This window comes from Lynx rufus, unplaced genomic scaffold (genome assembly GCF_022079265.1).
Source record: "Lynx rufus isolate CCGP_SWC_20201006 ecotype Redwood Valley unplaced genomic scaffold, mLynRuf1.p SCAF_6, whole genome shotgun sequence".
Classification (NCBI taxonomy): domain Eukaryota; kingdom Metazoa; phylum Chordata; class Mammalia; order Carnivora; family Felidae; genus Lynx; species Lynx rufus.
In genome coordinates this window covers 25088714-25106637 of record NW_025814878.1, presented here as the reverse complement: position 1 = coordinate 25106637, position 17924 = coordinate 25088714, and the positions used below count along the sequence as shown (strand labels likewise).

Here is a 17924-nt window from a genome sequence, read left to right as displayed (position 1 = left end):
CGAGCTGTCAGCACAGGGCCCGACAGCGGGGCTCGAACCCACAAACTGTGAGATCATGACCTGGGCCGAAGTCGGATGCCCAACCGAGTGAGCCACCCAGGCGCCCCCATCTCTTGGAGACTTTCAAAGTCATCTGCGGAAAAGGTTTTGATGACTTGAACCAGAATTTAGCTGAGGAGATGGAGAAAAGAAGGCAGATTTGAGGACGTGCTCACTGAATGCATGGCCCCTGCCCTGCCCAATGGGGCTCTCCTAGGAGAGACGAGATTTTAACAAGGTTGTTCTGGAATTGACACTACTTGAACCCCTTAGGCAGAGTTGTAAACTTACAACCAGGGACGGCCGAATCTATTTTGTTTTATATAATTCAAGGTTCAGGTGTTACGGATTCTCGGTACTAAACCGGAAATAACAGGATAAAAGTTTTTTTCATGAATCTTACTGTTATTCAACTAGGAAAAACCATTCAAAGCACTCTGGCCTCATGGAAGGAGCATTACAAGGCAAATCTGGACACAGGTTCAAGCGGTCATACTGTCATTGATGACTCAGGTGAACCTGCCATATAGGCTTTCCTAGGTTCTCAGCCCTTCCAATTCTGATCATCTATTACTTTAGGGTTCTATTTTAATATACTACCCCACTTGGAAATATTTCATGTTCCTGAGGTTAGCAGTCGCATTCTCAGTACTTTGCTTCTGGTCCTGCAATCTACACGCCATGACTCTTCGCTCCTCAAGCCTAAAAGCACTTGCCACAAGGACGTAATCACAAGGAGCTAATCCCCAGAAATAGGCTTCAATTTTAATGTGCATCTTCTCCTAACCCGACAGGAAGAAGGCTGACAGCCAGGTGGCCTGTTTTATAGTCATCAATGAACATAGTTAACGTAGATGTGCTTCACAGGTTATCTTTCATGTAATCCACAAGATTTATTTTTTTAGGAAAATTTGAGAGGATTTGCTCTCAGCCTTGACATTAAGATACAGGTAAGTCATTACTCAAGCAAGTTTTTCTAAAACTTCATTGTTACGGGTGGAAAGTTTCTGGCACACGTTCTATTAAAATTTTCATTTCACATAACAGCTCTTTAACAGTGAAACCGAAAGGAGAGATTCTACAGAAGATGGAAGAAGTGAGGCAAAGATCCTCACTCAGTACCCGATTGCAGAGTTGTTCAAGTTTTCCTCTCCTTTTTCCTGATGGCGAGTAGGTCTGATACAATTATTCTCATATTGAAGACTTGGGAAGACATGAAACTGAGTTTGTAGAGTTTCTACCTCTCACCACGTACCGGAGTTTCCTTCAACCCACTTCTTAAGGTAAACTCTGTCCTTCATGTACACGTGCTTGGCTGCTTTCAAAGTCACATTGTGGAGCAAGGTTGCTTCTTGGATCTAAGAGCCATGGGGAATTTGGACTTTCTTTGGATTTCAGTGTTTTTTTTTTTTGCCAGCTGTAAATCTTAGTGTTGTGGCTTTGGAGGTACAATTAGTTGAGTTAAACGCGGAAAGGGAGAAGGGGTTGGTGACTACTGAGAGGACCTCTGGTTTTTGATGATCATAATTGATGTTGGGTAAAGATAACAGTAACACCCTGCAGCACTAGATTGACCTCCTTAGATAGCCACTAACCTCACTCACTAGTGTTCTACTCACGTTGACTGCCAGAATATAATAGGTCAGCCCCATTACGATTTGGAACAAGTAAGGGGAGATAATGCCCATTTTGTAAATTAAGTTAAAAAGGTAAAAAAAAAAAATCAGAGTTCAATAGGCTTATAAGCAGGAGATGGAAAACGATCAACAACAAAGGGTACAGATTAGGTTGAACAGAGAAAAGGGCGCTGATTTGCATGGAAGGCCCAGACATTGTTGAAAAGGTGGTTACCATTAAGTAAAGAGAATAACACATCTAGAGGTGTTCGTTAGAAGTGACGGGGAAACAAAGAGAATTGGCAGTTTTGGGAATGTGCCAGCCTGTGTGCTTCCTGGCCAGGTAATGGAGAGTTCGAGAAAATAAGTCAAATTTTCATTTGAAGACATAACTCCCCCCACCCCTGGGAAAGAAAATGTGATGGCGTACGAAGTCAGTTCTGAAGAAGCCTGTGAAGTTTTCCTTCTCATATAAAAGGAAGCAAATTATTTCATCCAAGCGCGACTGGATCAAATTGGAACTTCCTGAAAAGTTATCAGTTGATAAACCAGGATTTAAGTTCAAGGATACATTCCACACCTAATCTTCATTTTACAACCTTTAGAGCTAGATTTTTCCTTAGCACTGAAATCTTTCGAAGATAGTCTGTCTTTCAAAACAAATTGTTAGAAGTGTGTTGCAAATTGGCCAGATGTCTCTGGGGCATAAACTCTGTCTTTAAAAGTGAGGCAAGAACTTTTAGTAACTACCTCGCGCCTTCAAACCATGAGCTTTCTAGTTAGCGTTTTGAAACAGTAACGTTCAGAGTATTTCCCTTGTTATCAAAAGAGTTAATACAGCTTCTCAAAAGCGCTTCTTTTCTTTCTCTTCTCACAGAGTATAGTTTATATTTGGGGAGAATTTGGCACAGCTTAAGTTACAGCCTAACTGATTTTCTTAGTAGAATCCAGCAATAAGGAATTTCTCCCACCCATTTTTCCCTAAGTGTTTATGAGCAGGGATAGGCACAAAATGTCAAGAGAAAAGATGCAGTATTCATATTAATCTTTCTTCAAGACGTCACATCAGGACGCCTAAATAATGGCCTTTTCCACATCTTCACATCCCAAACTGGTAACCATCCCTTGGCGAGTTTTCGCAAACACCCCGAAGTTCATTATCAACCCACTAGCCCTTCTCAGCCTAACTGTATCACCGTAGGATAAGTGGACTTAATTCTTGCTTATCTAAAAAAAAAAAAAAAAAAGGTAATAATAATAACTGCTAGGCACATAAATCAATGTGTGGCATGAAGCTAGTCTCGCTCTCTTCCAGAAATTTCTATTTCCAAGTTTCAGACCTTGAAAACATAGACAGCAGAAATCTGGTACTTATTTCTATGATGGTTGCTATCCCCCAAATAGCCTGAGCAGCCTAACAACTGAGATGTGGCAGAAAACCAGACCCTTCCCCCTCCCCTCAAACATGAGCTCAAACATGAGCTCCAGGAACCAAAAGCTTTATAGCTTAATAGCTTGGCATGTGCTAAGGCCATAGTTCTGATTCTTAATTTTTATCCCACTCCAGAGTCCCAGTGAATAAATAAATACATAAATTGTGGTTATTTTGCAGATACCTCAGTAGCTACAAAAATACATAACACGTTGCACAAAGTGCTGGCCAAAGCCCACTTTCATGACTCTCACGCCTTGCTAAGACCAAGAAATGGGAGGGAAAACCCAAGAATCAGCTGGGGCAATGTTTAGCGGGCCTGCGGGGTGTTCTCTTAACGCTGTCGTAGATCTCGGATTAAATTATTATACTTCTTCTGTGTTGTAGTACCGGGTCAGTTGTGCAGGAGGACAAAGGCAACTTCAACTTGATATTTCTGTCATCCCTGCTGTGGGAAGAGTCCTGTTCCTGGTTTATAACATCAATCACTCTCACAATAAATCTTGGTGGTGGATATGGTCATTTAAAGCTCCACCTGCACAAACAACAGAAAATAAGTGAGCTCATAAATCTCTACGCTGGTGATTAACAAATTTTGGACCCTGGGCAAAGATATTATGGGGAGGGGTTCTCACTAATTCATTAATAAAGACTGATTTGCTGACAATCTGTTTAGTTTACAGCATGGGGGAAAGCAAACAAGACCCTGCTAACAAAACAAAACGTTAGAGGTTAGTGAATTCCCAGCTGAGCCCCGGATTAGAGATATGATATCTTAATGTAGGAGAGGGGTGCAGACTCCCAGCCAAAACCTCAGAAGCTGCTCTTACACTCTGCTCCAGCCTCTGTCTTCGCTGCCTAACTGCAAGGAAAAAGAAAACCTGGAGAAGAGTCAGTAAGAGAGATCCGCGCACTCACTCCATCTCTCCAATTTTGTGGATTGTATTCAACCTCTTGGCTTTCGGGTTCCCTTTACTTTTTTCTACTCACTCTCCAGATTTTCTTATTCTCCAGGAAAGATGATCCATGCTGGGATTAGAGATAGGAAAACAAACAAACAAACAAACAAGCAAACAAACAAAAAACACCTTTCCCGAAGGGATAATACTGCTTAGTGTTTTGCCATATCAGCTTCATATGGGGAACCCCGATAGCAAAGAAGACAGAGGTAAGGAAGACGCAAAGGCAGCAGGATTGGGAGGGCGAGGGCAAGTCCCAGGCCAGGTAATATCTGAGAGCAGCTGAGAGAGTCTTAAGACATTATTAAATGTATCTCTAGAAAGAAATGTAGGGGACAGTTTTAATTCCGTCAAGAAAAGATGATCAATTAGCAAAATACTTTCCACACACTCATATTACTCTATCTCATGCCCACGAAGCTGTGTGTGTTGCACATGGGCGTGCGATGGTCTAGTATGTTTGGGTACACACAGGCAGCTCCTTGATCTCTTTAAAGTGGCCGGGTGCGGACGGATGCTTTGGTGCTTTCTCTGCACCCATCCTAAAGATTCTGTGAAGCACTTGTTTCCTTCATTTACCCCGGTGAAGGTGGGACGATAGCTCGGTAAAGCCACAAGGGCATTCTGGGGTGCTGGCGGGAGGGAGTCGACCCCTGCCTGGATTTTAATTGGTGTTTTAATTGGGGGAGGGAAGGAGGGACGACAGGGGGATGCTTGTGAGATTTGCGGTGGGTCCGAAGGCCTAGAAAGGGCAAAAGGAGCTGATCATTTCCCCTAAGTCCTGGGTAACAACCGGCTAGGACCTCTGAAGAAGGAAAGCAGGCCGGAGGAGACGGCCCAGGAGAGGGGCTGTGGGTGGGGCACGCTCCTCCTCGGCTCTAGCGGAAGAAGGTGACCCGCATTCGCGTGTGGCCCTTGAGTCGATTCACACTGCGAGTTGGAAACGGGGATCCGTGCGCAGGAGTTTCCCTCCGGTGGTGAAAGGGGTCGAAGAGTCCGCCGGGGCCTAGCAGGCCCCTCCCCTGGGCTACAAGGACCCGCCTCTCTATTCCCCAGATAAATTCCTAGTGTCCACCAAATTCCTCAGCGCTCTCTCACACTCCTCTGCGGCCAGGACTCCGGGGGTGGGGACACAGAGCCGGGTTCCTCCCCGCAGAAGCCCTCTCGGTTCCTTCTCACAGCTCTGCGAAGGGGAAAAGGAGTGTAAGACTCAACCAGCCCCCCGACTCCCGCTCCCAGCACGAGGTGGCCGCTCCGCCCTCCACCCCCGGGGGCCCACTGGTTCGGGGCTCGCGCTCGCTCGCTCTCTGTCCCTCTCTCTCTCTCTCTCTCTCTCTCTCTCTCTCTGATCCTCTCCCCCAAACATGTCCACCGGCTCCCTCAGCGATGTGGAGGACCTCCAAGAGGTGGAGATGCTGGACTGCGACGGGCTGAAAATGGACTCGGGCAAGGAGTTTGTGACTTCCAACGAGAGCACCGAGGAGAGCTCCAACTGCGAGGCGGGGTCGCCCCAGAAGGGCCGCGGAGGCCTGGGCAAGAGGAGGAAGGCGCCCACCAAGAAGAGCCCCTTGGGCGGCGTCAGCCAGGAGGGGAAGCAGGTCCAGCGCAACGCGGCCAACGCGCGCGAGAGGGCCCGGATGCGGGTGCTGAGCAAGGCCTTCTCCAGGCTCAAGACCACCTTGCCCTGGGTGCCCCCGGACACCAAGCTCTCCAAGCTGGACACGCTCAGGCTGGCGTCCAGCTACATCGCGCACTTGAGGCAGATCCTGGCGAACGACAAGTACGAGAACGGTTACATTCACCCGGTCAACCTGGTAAGTCCGCGGGGGCCCGCGAGGCGGGCCGGGCGTCCCCGCCCAGCGCGCCCGCGGCGCGGTGAGCGCGCGCGCGCCCCGGCCACCACCAGCCCCGCGCGCCTCTGGGGACCTTTGCGGGAGATCCGCGCTGAGAGCCGCTGGAGCGGGGATGATTTATGCAAGTGCTTAACGTGGCAGCCCAATTAAGATTTTTGCAAGTGTCCTGAGCTGGCAGCGAGGAGGGATCCCCCCGCGCCCGCGCCATCAGGGCTGATGTGGGACAGGGAACCCCGACGAGATGCTGCGCGCCCACAAAGGCATTTTATTCATCTCTTTCTTCTTCTTTTAGCCGACGAGACCTTGATTTTCCCCTCTAATTTTTGTACATAAAAACACCCAGCTCCGCTTCCCTCCCAAGTATATTTAGGACCATTAGATAGTATAGACAAACTCGTGACCCCATAATTGTCATTAAGCCCCCAACTGCTTAAATATTCTGCATTTCTCTTATAAGCACGTTAACATTTTTAAATCCCAGGAATTCTAGTACACATCAGCATAATCCGCAGATTCTCACAAACATCAGTGTCATAAATAATATTCGAATAGGTCACTCTTGCCCAAGATTTAAAAACGTGTTACGTTTTATCTTAAAAAGTAATGACCTTTCAGTCTGTCTTAAAAAAAAAAGAAAAGGAATGCTCATTGAGGCTAAATTTTTCTCAAATGCATGTTGCCATGCAAGAAGCATGGTTTAACTCCTTTCTGATTTGACTTCATTTTAAAACTTGCAGGCTCTAAAGAAAAACAACCACAACTTACTAGCACCTTTGTTTATATATGATAAGAAGGAGAGGTTTTCCTCTTGAAAGCCGCCTTATCGGCCAGCACTAGCGGGAGAGGTTTGAAGCTTTGAATCCTCTTCTCACTGAATTGGTTTCAGGAATTGGGGGGAGGGGATGCGGAAGCACACTTTACCCTGGTAAATATTTTTCCCCTCTGATCACAGTTTTATTTTATTTCTTTCGAAGAAGGTGAGTAGATAGCTTTCTTAAAATCTGGAACCAAAATGAAAGTACTTACCTCATTTACAGTTGCTGCTGCGTTCATCTCTGAACAGGAAACTTGAGTGAGCTGTGTTATAGAACGCCTGGGAGAAGAGAAAAGGCAGTGCTCGCTCAGCCCAGTAGGAAGATGATGTTAAATAAAATAGGCGCGTATATTCTTTTATTAGCATTTTTTTTGTTCCCTTAAGAACCAGTGGTTCGTTTAGAAACTGTGGTCAAAGCCCGCGTGTGTGAGGGAGGAAATGAAAGTTGGCAGGAGAAAAATAGATGGGGGTGAAAGCCAGAGGGCCGGGAAACCTGACCGCGGCCTCGGAAGAGGCCTCCGAAAGCCGCTTCGCCTCGAACCCGGTATCCACTTGCCACGAGGTCCTACTTGGCTGCCCAGCTCAGGCTGACCGTGGCCTCGGCCTCCGGGCTGGGCCACGGCCCCAGCCACTTTGGGCTTTCCAAGGGCCCCTCTCTTGGGGTTCCCTTACAACCTAGGATGAACCTCTTTGCTCCAACACCCCGAGCAGCGACTTGGCGCCAACACTGCTTTTTCTTTATCCAGCCACCGGGCGCACTAGAACCCTGAGTAAATTGCAGAGATAACGGGTTTTTACAACTCACCGCCTGCCCCCATCTCGCCCTCTCCTCTCTGGTCGCAGGCTCTGAGCCCACCCCATCCCCCCGCCCCCTCCGTTGCCACTTACCTCCAACGCCCTCTTCTTTCCTGCAGACGTGGCCCTTTATGGTGGCCGGGAAACCCGAGAGTGACCTGAAAGAAGTGGTGACCGCGAGCCGCTTATGTGGAACCACAGCATCCTGACCTTGGAGGTGCGAGTCTGGGAAAGGCGCGCTCCCGGGGGGAGCGGGCCCGAGTCTGGGAAAGGCGCGCTCCCGGGGGGAGCGGGCCCGAGTCTGGGAAAGGCGCGCTCCCGGGGGGAGCGGGCCCCGGGAAGGCGACCCCTGCCCTCCCTGCTCTCTGTCTCTGCTTCCCCCTCGCGACGCTCCTCTCCCTGCCCCCCCCCCCACCTCGAGAACACTTACAGCGACGAGGAGATTCGTTTCCAAACCAGAGGAGATCAATTGTACTTACAAAGATTCCCATCTATTTAACTTTATTAACTTCTACCGTGAATGACTCTGCGAGCCTTGCTGGTCCAAGTGCCATACGTAATTATAAATATATAAATAGATAATAAGAGCATATCGGCGTGTATCTTTTGTACAATATGTTGTAAATTGTAGATCATAGAATAGCTGACTTTGACAGTCACATTTATAAAGTAATTCACGTAAAGATATATATTTTTTTCAAACAGGTTTTGCTACTTTCAAAAATAAATCTTTCTTTATATTGCTAAAAAGCCCTGACATTAGTGTGATTTCTTTGGAAAAAAAAATTATTTGTAACAGAAGAGCTGGGGACTATGGGGAAGCTTGTCAATAAAGGCGGTTCTTTTGAACCTCAAGCCAAAGTTCTAGAGAGGGGAAAAGATTCAGTTTCCACTGTCAAGGTGCAGATCTCATTTTGCACTGAAATGTCCAAAATAAACTATGGTCTCAGGTTTGCAGGTTACTTTTAAGACAATTATAAATAATGTAATCGTGAACCCAAACGGGCAGTGTTGAAGTTACCAACAGTGACACGATCCGAGGGAAAAGCACACCAGAAAAGGAAAATCCGCTTTTCGTGTATTCGCAGTGTAATTCATGACACGGGCACTCAGGTAAATTTCACGTTTTTCAACTGTGTAGCCGCAGACAGGAGCCCGAACAACCCACAGCGCCAGAATGGGAGGAAGTAATGCGAGTCACGAGAAGTGTAAATTCCGTAACCTTGAGGATGTGTGTTAACATCTAGAGAGTGCTGCAACATACATTATCGATTTCTTCTTAGTAATTAATGAGTTACTTCCAACACCAATCGTGCCTGCCTCTCGGTTACTGTTACCGGTAGTCCGCGCCTTCAGCTCCCCGCCACGACTTCCGGAAGACTGGGTTTTAATTTAAACATCGTCCAGGCTACGGAACAGCTCGTCGGGGAAGATTAAGTAGAGATAAACAGAGAGGCGAGGCCGAGGAGCCTGGAACCGGGTTCACTCGCTGCCCCAGCGCAACCCGCAGCGGCCGATGAGCCAGATGCCCCCGGGCTGTTTAATGTTCGGGGTTATGACCGCAGTGTTTACAAGACGTCTTCGGTTATTTATACTGTTATTCCTCGCAGAGGGCCTTGAAACTTCCGCTTCATTTGCTCTTTCTTTTCGACTTCTTTCCCCTCTTTTTCTCGGCTCTGTTTGGTACCTGGAGTAAGAGCTCCCGTTCCACCTCCTGCACCTCCGACCAACCTCAGGGCTGCTTGGTGGGTGGCACCCTCAGCCTGGCCTTTTGGGAAGAAGCCTGCGAAGCTCGCCCGACAGGTGAACCGCTGTGCCTGGTGGTTCTGGGCCGGTGATGGCATTACCAAGCGCAATTCTCCATTCTCCAAGGGCCGGGAACATCGCTGACTTCTAATCTGCGTTCCTGTCCCTGTCATTTGCACGTCGGAGGACGTCTCTGGACGTCTGGCTTTTCTACCACTCCCCCAGCCCCCACTTGACCTTTAGGAGCGCATTTCAAGCTCTGGCCACCTCCACCTTCCCCAAACTCCCGCCTTCTGTTCCGTCAGGTCACTTCTACTAGAGGACCAGTGCCCTCCCCTCCATGATTCTGAATCCAAGTCAGAGATGATGAGTCCCAACTGTTTGCATTTCACGTTCAGCAAAATTTCCAAACTTGCTCACAGTTCTGAGCACTTGAGTCAGGTGGTCCATAGAGAAGAAACTTCTGCTTGCTCATTCTGTGGACCCCAAACTGCAAGAGGATTTTTTTTTTTAAGCCCGATGTCTCCTTCCTATGATTTGAAGACTTTGCTTTCAGCTTGAGGATGAGGCTATGAATAGGGAACATATGAGTTAAGCCCTAGTTATGCCTCTGGCTTTTCACTGAAAGCACTCGGATCCTCAGTTTTCTCATCTCTGAAAATGGGGATAAATGTTAACATAATCATACTCATACTTTTCCTCTTTTGCCTTGCACAGCCTTAATAAGACCCAGAGGAGATTATATTTGTGTAATTGCTTTATAAAGGAAAAGATCTGTGCAAATATCAGTGATTTTCACTAAGTGGCCAGAAATGAGCTGTCCATGCCTGACCCGACCTGAAAGTGTCTTAGCCAGGAAGCCCGAAGGGTATGTGTTTATAACACATAGGTGATGCTCTTTTTATTGCTGGAACAAAACGCCTTTCTCCTTTGATGCAACGCTGAAGGTTACAATTTTTCTTTCTGCCCCCCACGTACCTTTACCCTTCCCCAATGTTCTCCAGATTTGTCGACAGCTTTCTCCCGATGTGACTATTTCCTAAAATTCTAGAACCCAGATTTCAAAGATCAAAGACAGGGCTGAGATCAGCAAATAGGAAGGCTACAGGAAGATCTGCCCACAAGGGCCTCAGCCAGGAGGCAGGGTTATACTTGGGATCCCATGGTTGTGCATCCAAGGGAGCAGGCAACACTGTGGGGATGACTGGGTTATGGCTCCCGCTTGCCCCAGGAACATAGCAATGTGACCGCCCCAAACATCTTCGTATACACATCCACAGTCTAAATGATTCCTCCCCATTGGCCCTTCTCTTCGGCCAGCCAGCCAGACCCCCCGCACTCTCACACCCACCACGCCCAACTTTCCGGCATCTGTTGTCCTCCTGGTAACAGTCAGCCTACCTGTGTCCAGTCTAGGTACCTGGTGTCCCTTGATTTGAAAAGGAGGCAAGTGGCACCTGGAGAAGGAATGGGGGACCTCCTTTGCTGCTTGCCAGAGGGGCGTGAGGGGTGGAGCGTGTCCTGTCTGTGACCTCTTAGTTATGAAAACTATCTTAGAAGGTGTTTTCATAAGAAGGTGTTTCAGAGGAACAACCAAAACAGGTTGTAGAAACCTGGAAGATAAACGTGTCTTCGCGTGCTCAGGAGGAGACAGATATTAACACTGGACTGTAGCTGGGGAAGTCCCCCTTCTCTCTCTCTCTCTCTCTCTCTCTCTCTCTCCCTCATTCTGATTGCTTTATGACTTTTTACGAGCAACTCACTGTGCTTCTATCAGGTGTTTCTCTACTGTGAAATCAGAGACTTCTTTCTAAAAAGAGAAGTGGTAAACAAGACCTGGGAACGCTGGTTATACCGCTGGTTAGTGGGAAATACTGCCCAAGGAGACTTCTAAGCCGGTGGTTGTTTCAGGGTGTGCCATCCAGAATTACCTGGATGGCTGGCGGAAGTAGATTGTCGGGTTACAACACACACACCCCAGTTCTGGATTCAAAAAGCCTGGGATGGGGCCCCAGCGTTTCTATGTCTCACAATTTCCCAGGGGACGTTGATGCTGCTGGCCCAGGAACCGCACGTTGAGAATCACTGTTTGGGGATCTGTCGCAAGGAAACCAAAGAAGCGAATGCAGAGACAAAGAAAATATTTGGGAAATTTTTTCTCAAGGGGTTGCACGTTCTGGGGTCCGGCTTCGTGTCCTTTTCCGTTCCCTCCACGGGGCATGCAGTGTCTGCCTAATGCTTAAATGCCAGCGGGGAAATCAACCCACTCGTCCCAAGAGATGTGTGGCTGGCCCCCCTGTATCCAGGTTTGGGCGCACATCTTGTGCTCTCCAGACAGATTTCGGTCGTCAGTCTACGAGTTACAGACCTGGATGGATTAAGGTCCTGCTGCTGTTGGCTCCTTTGCGACCCCTAAGGGGGAGAGAAATATGGGCACCCTGCATCCACGCCCCCTGCGACTCCCCGGTTGCGCAGAAGGTCCAGCGAAGATTTCCCTTTCACTCCAGTGGTAGGAGGAGGATTGGCTCCGGGATGGGGCCCTGGGCGTCGGGCGGGCTCGTGGGAAGTCCGCCGGAGTTGGGACGCAGGGGCGCCGGAGGGGTGGTGAGCGCCGGGTGTGGCTCGCAGGCTGGGCGGGGCCCCGAGCCCAGAGGACGAGTGGGGAAAGGCGGGTTTTCCTCCGCGGCTTTTCCACCCCCCCCCCCCCCCCCCCAGAGCTGATGGAAGAAGGCAGGAGGAGAAGGAAGGGCGCTCCGAGCGCCGAGCTGCAGCCTACACGGCCTTTTCCGGGCGCCGCCTCCGCAACAGCGGGGTACGTGTTCGGACCGCCCCGCGCGGAGGCGCCACCCGGGGAGGATTCTCGGGTTAGGACCCGGCACAGCCACCGAGGGGAGGCGCCCGCCCCACGCCGTCGGCGAGCCGAGCTTCCTTTCCTGGCTCTGCATCCTTCCCTCCAGATGCTGGCTGTGCCCCTGCAAGCTCGCGAGCTGCGAGCTGCCAGCTGCATCGAGAGCTCCTCTGGTCCCGCTGGGCTGCACGCGCCTTTGATCTTCAGATCCGGGCGGGCTCCGCGGGGGCCCCCCTCCTCCCCGGTCACGGTCACGGAAGGATTACCCACCCCCGGGACAGGGCTTAAAATCCCCTCCCCAGGGCAGAGGGAGAAGAAAGGAGTGAAAAGGTGGAGAGAACTGCCGTTTAGAACACAGTAGAGAGCCGACTTCTCCGAGGAACAACTTCATTCTTGTCCCCCAGCACCCAGCGTGGCGGTGCCCCACTCCTCCAGAAATGTGGAATCAAGAGGGAATCATTGACTGTCCGAGGCTATGGTGAAGGAAGCTGGGGCAAAGAAACTGACAGCAGGGCTGTTGCTGTGCTCGAATTGAAACTGAACTCTTACCATGAAGCCTCGGTACATATTTGATAGAAGCATAGACAAGCAGACATGATGGGACTAGGTGGCGTCACCCCCCCCCCACCCCGACGCTCAGATGAAATCTGTTCTTTTTTTCCCTTCCCAGTAGAAGATGACATTATTGGTTTTGAATTTATATGGCCCTTGGGACAGAATCATTAGCTTAAAAGGAGCTTTGAGTAGCAAAATAATATGAGACACCTTATAAGAATAAAATGATCCCAGGACCTTATTTTAAAATTAATCCAGTTGGTGATATTAATCCAGTTGAATTAATCCAGTTGAATTAATCCAGTTATCCAGTTGGTGATAAGGAAGTAGTTGGTTGCCTTTTAAGGATGCAGTTAGATCTTCATCTAGTGAATGGTATAGTGGAAAGAGCTTTTGATTAAGTCCTTGAACAGGAGACTTGACCATTTAGACCTTGGTTCTTCCATCTATACAATGAGTATAATAATGACTCCTTTGATAACATAATGTCTAGTGCATGTTAGACACTAATTAATATTTATTGTTCTCCTCTCTTCTCCCCTTCTTCTGGACCTTAAGTTATAAAAGTGCCTCAACGAATGATACGCATTTACCCTAAACGGTTATCTAGCCAGTGGTAAACAATATTAAATTCTTGTGATGATCTAATCACCTCGGGTTATCTTGAATGTGATTAAGACAGGTTACATTCAAGTGTTGTCTTTTTTCAGTGAGACCTCACCACCTTAGGTGCAGTGGAAGCTACTCGAAATTCTGTATTTTTCAGCCTTTATCACTTTATCAATAGCAGGTAATTCTTATTTTGTTTCATTTCTCTGTTTATGTATCAAGTTGTGTGTATCTTCTCTAGCTCTATGAGAACAAGGGCGATGTGAGGCTCGTTCGCCTTGGTTTTCCCAGTACCTAGCACAGGGACAGGCACATGGCAAGTGCTTGAAGAAGAATGAATGCAAAAAGCTTAATAAGTTTCTTAGAGATGTCTCTGTGTGGTAAGTTCATGTTGCATTGCTGTAACCACAGGCTGGTTGACATATATTGTCTAATCTTAATTTTAGAATCTGGTGATGAACACTTACTCTGTAATAATTTAAAAAGTCATCACCAATTCCATCAAAAGGGAATTACCCTGACACATTGGTCCTCATCATATTAGAAATCTTTTTTTTTTTTTTTTTTTTAGCACTGAGACCCGGGAAAGGTCTATATTAAGTATTGTGTCTTTCAGAACATTGTGGGTCTCCCTTCAACATCCTTACCATCACTGGGGAGTGGTCACCTCTACATTGTTCTGCTTGGTTCCTGGGGTCTTTGACTAATCAATTTCATTAGAATTCCTTTTTCTTCTGCATTTTATGTGAATACCACCACCTTCTGCTGCCCCCTAATCTCTTTCTTTCAGGCATCTGTCACCCACTCAATAGCTCCTTCCTCCACCATTTTTTTTTTCTTAACAAGCTTTCTTTTTCTCCCCACCAAGGACTAAAAAGAAACCCAACACATCTCTAAACCCAGGGGAATTTTTCAAACCAGCAGGGGTCATTTGGTTACAAGGAATAAAAATCCCTTCAAACTCGCTCAAATAAAAAGGGGAATGAGGCATTGTAAAGATAGTCCGAGGAATTTGGCTGACATCTCCAGGCAGAGAATAAACAGTAGGGAAAATCTACTGGGAAACTGAAAGTTTGGAGCGAAACACCCTCTCTCTCTCTCTGAGACCTGAACTCTGCTTTTTCCACCAGTCCTCTGCATTTTCTCCTCTGATTTTTTGTGATGAGTCACTTCCTACTCCTCCTGAACTTTTTTTTTCTTTTTCTTTTTTACATTTTAGAGAGAGAGAGAACAGACAAGCAGGGGAGAGGGGCAGAGGGGCAGAGAGAGACAGAATCTAAAGCAGCCTCCATGCTCGGTCCGATACGGGGTTCAATCCCATAACCCTGGGATCGTGACCTGAGCCAAAATCAAGAGTTGGAGGCTCAACTGACTGAGCCACCCAGGCGCCTCTCCTGAACTTGCTATTTGATATGCGGTTGGTGGGTTAGGTTGCTGACCATGGCCCCAGTTCCACACATACAGTTACAGCTCCACTTTCCAAAATTTCAACCTCCGCATGTCTTAATTTGAATTCTCAAGATAGGGACTTGTTCTAAGAAGCTCTGAATAAACTCTCCAAATCAGTTGTATGCCTCTTGCCCTGTCAACTTTGGTTGGCTGGAGATGGATGGACAGGTTGGTTACTGACCAAGGCAGATTTTATGAAATGGAGGCTTTAGGTGAGACAAGAATCCCAAATCTGCTTGCTGTAAATGTAACCTAAGGCAATTAGGGCTGGGGTGTCTGCATTTGGGCCACCTGGTTTTATTCTGCTACACCAACGGTGAGCAGCATGTGATGGGGAAAAGGTCAGGTTCGCAGGTCTTATTGTGTCTACGTTGTGGGAATGAGTGGGGATAACGACAGCAATAAAACATATATTCATAGAACCCACATGATCTGCTTCATGGAATAGAAAAATCTTATTGAAAAAATCAACACCACTCTTGAGCCAATAAAATGCTATTATTGAGCATATTTAGAAATATGCTATTCAGCATAGATTCAGCCTTCTTAATATTTTTCATCCATTTGCATTACACAGAGCACATTCATATGCACTATCGTATTTTATCTTCAAAACAACCCTAACCAGGAGGTATTATTCTCCCTTTTCATGTAGGACACCTGAAACTCAGAGAAGGGCGGTAAATCACCAGAAGTTATATCGTGGATAAGCAGCAGAAAGGTTAGCATAGAATTATTGTATTTAAACTGAAATGTGCTTCTGCCTTGAGCGTAGGAGAAGCTCCAAAAGAAATTAAGGATGGCTGGCTGTAGCCCTGAAAAAGAAGTACCTCCAATGAAATCAGTACACGATGCTTTTGTTTTCAATTCAAACGTTTGTCTCACACTTATTTAAAGATCTGTTTTAGACTTATTAGTAAGTATATTTCTATCCTATGTCACTACTACAAAAAAGGGAATTATAAGCAAAATAAGTTCATTAAAATACTCCAAAAGCTATGTTTTGCATTCGAAGTCTGATTTATTCTAAAATATTTATTCACGCTGCCATTAAAATCTGATGACTTTTGGGGCGCCTGGGTGGCGCAGTCGGTTAAGCGTCCGACTTCAGCCAGGTCACCATCTCGCGGTCCGTGAGTTTGAGCCCCGCGTCAGGCTCTGGGCTGATGGCTCAGAGCCTGGAGCCTGTTTCCGATTCTGTGTCTCCCTCTCTCTCTGCCCCTCCCCCGTTCATGCTCTGTCTCTCTCTGTCCCAAAAATAAATAAACGTTGAAAAAATAAATAAATAAAATCTGATGACTTTCTACCATTATGTATTATTTAGTCTTTGTCATATAATAAACCATGCCATTACATGATGTATTATGTCGTATAATAAACCATGCCAGATCCTAATGGCTTAACACAGTAAGCATTTATTATCACTCAGAATCTGCAGGTCACTTGGGCAGTTCTGCTGGTGTGAGCAGGGCCCCGCTGTTCTCAACTGGCTCATTTATCTGTGGTTGAATAGCAGTTTGAGAGCTAGCTGGTCCAGGATGGCCTCACTCACATGTCTGGTAGCTGGCTGGCTATTTCATTGGCTGGAGTGATAAGAGCGACTGAGTCACATGTTTCTCATCACCCAGTAGGCCAGTCTGTACTTGCTCTCATGGTGACTTGGGAAGGAACAGAAGCAATGCCTCTTGGACCTAGATAGCATCACTTCAGCTGTGTTTTATTGGCAAATGCCAGTCACAGGGCATCTTGGGGTCACAGGATGGGGAAATAGATTCTATCTCTTGATAGAATTACCATCTCTCGACGGGAGAAGCTGCAAAGTCACATTGCCTAGAGCATGGGTCAGCAAAGGGTGGAGATTTGGGACCATTTTTATAATCAATCTGTCATATTGAAGTTTTCCTACAACGTCTTCATTTTCAGAGTCTAGTCCTTCTGAATCGCTTCGCACTTTGAATTGCCAATATCTAGGGGCACCTAGGTGGCTCAGTCAGTTGAGCGTCCGACTTCGGCTCAGGTCATGATCTCGCAGTTCGTGAGTTCAAGCCCCGCGTCAGGCTCTGTGCTGACAGCTTGGAGCCTGGAGCCTGCTTTGGATTCTGAGTCTCCCTCTCTCTCTGCCCCTTCCCGCTCATGCTCTGTCTCTCTCTGTCTCTCAAAAATGAATAAACATTAAAATTTTTTTTGAATTGCCAATATCTAGTGATTTACCACCCACTTTTGTTCTCTGAGCTATTAAGAACATTTCTTAGAAGAATTCTCTGTTGTCACTGAGATTCTCTTCCCAGCCACTGATACACCAGTTCTGCAAGTTTCAATGCTCACTCTTTTCTGATTTTGTCAGAAGAAAGCATAAAGAAAATGTCATCATAAATGAGTCATGTCAACCTTTCTTTTACTTATTCTTAGAAATTTGGGGGTTCTTCTGACTCTAGTTATATTCTTTGGTATGCGTAGTGGGCTGAATGGTGGTCCCAAAGATCTCAGATCCTAATCCTTGAAAACTGTAAATGTTGACTTATTTGGAAAAGGGGTCTTTGCAGATGTATTAAGAATGTTGAGATTGAGGGGCGCCTGGGTGGCTCAGTCGGTTAAGCGTCCGACTTCAGCTCAGGTCATGATCTTGCGATCTGTGAGTTCGAGCCCCGCGTCGGGCTCTGGGCTGATGGCTCGGAGCCTGGAGCCTGTTTCCGATTCTGTGTCTCCCTCTCTCTCTGCCCCTCCCCCGTTCATGCTCTGTCTCTCTCTGTCTCAAAAATAAATAAACGTTAAAAAAAAAATTAAAAAAAAAGAATGTTGAGATTGAGAGATTATCCTTGATTATTTATGTGGGCCCTAAATGCCATTATTAGTGTCCTTTTAAGAGAATTGGAGGGAGAGATTTGATACACAGAAGAAGAAAAGGTGATGTGAAGACAGAGGTAGAGATTAGAGTGATGTAGCCACCAGAGGCTGGAAGAAGCAACAGCCTCCAGAGGGAGCAGGGCCATACCCACACCTTGATTTTGACCCAGTGAAACTGATGTTGAGCTTCTGACCACCAACTAAGAAGGAGTAAGTTTCTGTTGCGCTAAGGCACTAAATTTGTGGTCATTGTTACAGCAGTCACAACAAATGAATACCGGATGTGAAAGGCAATCCCTTGCACATATCTTAGTAACAAAATGTAACAGGGTCAGCTGCTCATGGTTTGCTTCCTTCCTTAAGTT

At 47.1% G+C, this 17924-nt stretch overlaps 1 protein-coding gene and 1 long non-coding RNA gene across 2 annotated transcripts; one reads left to right on the top strand and one right to left on the bottom strand.

Moving 5' to 3' along the window:
- Positions 1-116: 116 nt before the first annotated feature.
- On the bottom strand, positions 117-7719 carry LOC124528913 (uncharacterized). Its single transcript, XR_006966254.1, has 3 exons — positions 7602-7719; positions 6926-6992; positions 117-3622 (listed from the first exon to the last, which is right to left on the bottom strand). It is a non-coding gene; the product is annotated as an uncharacterized LOC124528913 (long non-coding RNA).
- Positions 4994-8247, top strand: TCF21 (transcription factor 21). Its single transcript, XM_047102773.1, has 2 exons — positions 4994-5860; positions 7628-8247. Exons 1-2 carry the CDS (start codon positions 5411-5413, stop codon positions 7715-7717), a joined length of 540 nt encoding a protein of 179 aa, XP_046958729.1. The 5' UTR covers positions 4994-5410; the 3' UTR covers positions 7718-8247.
- Positions 8248-17924: the final 9677 nt, after the last annotated feature.